This window comes from Elephantulus edwardii, unplaced genomic scaffold, assembly GCF_000299155.1.
Source record: "Elephantulus edwardii isolate Elephantulus edwardi_28Jun2011 unplaced genomic scaffold, EleEdw1.0 scaffold00221, whole genome shotgun sequence".
Classification (NCBI taxonomy): domain Eukaryota; kingdom Metazoa; phylum Chordata; class Mammalia; order Macroscelidea; family Macroscelididae; genus Elephantulus; species Elephantulus edwardii.
The window spans coordinates 341,600-344,468 of NW_006399971.1; the positions used below are offsets into that span (position 1 = coordinate 341,600).

At 37.6% G+C, this 2,869-nt stretch overlaps 1 protein-coding gene across 1 annotated transcript in view; it reads left to right on the top strand.

The window, feature by feature from the left end:
* The first annotated feature begins 792 nt into the window (after positions 1-792).
* The window catches only part of LOC102853410 (olfactory receptor 2T11-like), a 28,672-nt gene continuing 26,595 nt past the window's right edge, over positions 793-2,869 (top strand). The window contains exon 1 of the mRNA XM_006898143.1: positions 793-1,714. Coding sequence (XP_006898205.1) covers positions 793-1,714 — 922 coding nt within the window. The remainder of the gene's footprint in view (positions 1,715-2,869) is intronic.

The following is a 2,869-nucleotide window of genomic DNA, read 5'->3' on the forward strand; positions in this document are numbered from 1 at the left end:
ATATATATATAAATGAAAGAAATCTAGGACACTTATTGAAATAATTGGAAAACTTATTTAAAATAAACTAATAATTCAGCTTTGTTGATGGCCATTGATGTGAGCATCATTATTACTATAATTTCAAAGATAATAAAATTGAAGTTGGAAAAATAATTTTCTCATGTAGCTATTCAGTGTTTACACACAGTGACTTAAAACTAGTTACTATGTGATTCATATCCTCGACTTCTGCAATGTACCATTCTACTTATCTTTTCTAGGCTAATGTATAAAGGAAGAATATGCAGTTGCCCATGACTACCCTCCCTCCAAGCTTTGTTACTTCCTAAGAAACTTGATAACACCCAAGCTGGTCATATCAAAGAGCAGAACAGACAATGGATCAGGGTAAGAGTCTGACCTTGATTGAAAAAGCTAAAACCTAACTTAAATAACATGCCAAATTCCAAGAAGTACCATCTTAGTCCTCCCTAGGACCCCTATAAAAAAGAAACCCCCCCTAAACTGCTCAGGTGCCATTTCGATCTTGTCCTTGTGCTCTGCGGCCGGGTCACTTGGTGTCCCTCCCAGCAGAATAAAGGCCTGTTTGTTTCTTGGGACCAATTTCTTTATTTCTCTCCCTCACACCCTCATGCTTTTTTCTTTATCTAACAATATGCATAGCCAGATGTAAGTCAGATAAATTCAATGGACACTTGCCAACTGACCTAAGAGCAAATATGCAACAATAAATATCATCCCTTATAGTCTGATTTGGTTTCCACAAATGACCCCAAAAGGAACATCAACATGATGGGAGGAAATGATACATCAGTGAGAGATATGGTACTCCTTGGACTATTTCCTGAATTGGAAAACATCAGTGTCCTTATCCATATCATCTTCCTGAGCTATATTATTGCTCTTTTTGGAAACACCATATTGATTTTATTAATTTGGGTGGATTCTCGACTCCATACCCCCATGTATTTGCTCCTTAGCCAACTTTCTGTCATGGACTTAATCCTCATCTCCACAACTGCTCCAAAGATGGTCAGTGACTTCTGGGTGGAAAATAAAAATATCTCGCAGGTTGGCTGTGGAATACAGATGTTACTTTATATAACCATAGCAGGTGCTGAATGTATCCTTTTGACTCTCATGTCCTATGATCGCTATGTCGCTGTCTGCAACCCACTGAGGTACTCAGTCATCATGAACTCCAGAGTCTGTGTGCAGATGGCTGCTTTCTCCTGGGTTGTAGGATTTCTGGACTCCCTGGCCCATACGGTGTACATTATGCATTTACCGCGGTGTGACTCCAGGGAGATTAGTCACTTCTTTTGTGAGTTCTTAGCTATTCTAAAACTCTCCTGTGAAGACACATCTGCGTATGAGATGATTTTGTTTGTCACAGGTATAGTGTTCATCCTTATTCCCTTTGGGCTCATTCTGGCCTCCTACAGCCTCATTTTCATGACTGTCTTCCATATGAAATCTGAGAAGGGGAAGAGCAAAGCCCTAGCAACCTGCTCTTCTCATCTCACAGTAGTGAGTCTTTATTTAGGTTCAGGCTTCTTTGTCCTCATAGTGGCTCCAGCTGTGTACTCAGGAGAGGAAAGTCAGATTGTCTCCTTGTTCTACAACATTCTCACCCCTATGCTAAACCCCATGGTCTACAGTCTGAGAAACAAGGAAGTGCTGGGGGCTCTAAGGAAAGTGCTGGCAATGAGTATAGGTTCACAGATAAGAGACAGAAGATATTAAAGTTTTGACAATATGTTGCATATCAGTCTTTATTAAACATAGGGTAAATAATAGAGCAATTATCACTTTAAACCTTGACAATAAGTTGTCTAAATATTAGAAAATAACAGGTAACAGTCATGGAATACTGTTATATCTCACAAAAATGAGTTACAAGATTTGACTAGTAAAAAGCAAAATTAGCATACAAGATCTTAAGAATTAATTATGCTTGCATGTTATTAATAACATTCTCAGTTTCTAATATGCAACCTAATTGAATAGATATCCATTTAGGACACATAATTCAAAACACTACAATCTATACAAATTTAATCACTTAAAATTATAACACATACTGATATAATATTATGCCATCTAGTGAATTCTGATTTATAGAAACCATATGAGACAAAGTAAAAATGCCTCATTTGGGTCCCTGGGCTGGAATCTTTATTAAAGTATCTTTCAGGGTTTTTTCATCTTTTCCCCTGCAAAGTTGCTGGTGGGTTGTTGTTTTTGCTGATTGCCTTCAAGTTGAGCATGACTCATAGTAACCCTATGAACATTAATCAAAGTTCATAGAGTTTCTGGAGGCATGTTATTTAGGAAGTGGATGCTACTCGTACTTCCAAGTATCTACTACCAAATTTGGGTTAGCAGCAGAGAATTGTAATTATTTTTATTTCTTTATTTTTACTTTTTTGAATTATGATTTGAGTGAAAATTTACAGAGCAAAATTGCTCTCTATTAAATGATTTGTAGAGGCTAGAAAGATTATGCCGCCCGAGCTTCTGAATCCTGGTGGGATATGTTCTTCAGCTTTATTTTGGTTTTGAATAAAATTGTATCACTCAAATGTCTATATAGGCATAACCATAAAAATATACGTAAGAGTGATTGTGTGTATGTGTATAGAAAGTTGTATAGTAGTAGAAGTAGAAACAATCTTATCTAAAATTATATGTTGTTGTTGTTATGTGCCATCGAGTTGCTTGAAACTCATAGCGACCCCATGTACAACAGCCCTAAACTCTAATCTGTCCTGTGCCAATCGCACTGCCTCTGACACACTCATCCGGATTACCCCAGTCACTGAATCAATTCACCTCCTAGAGGGCCTTCCCCTCCTGCGCTGTC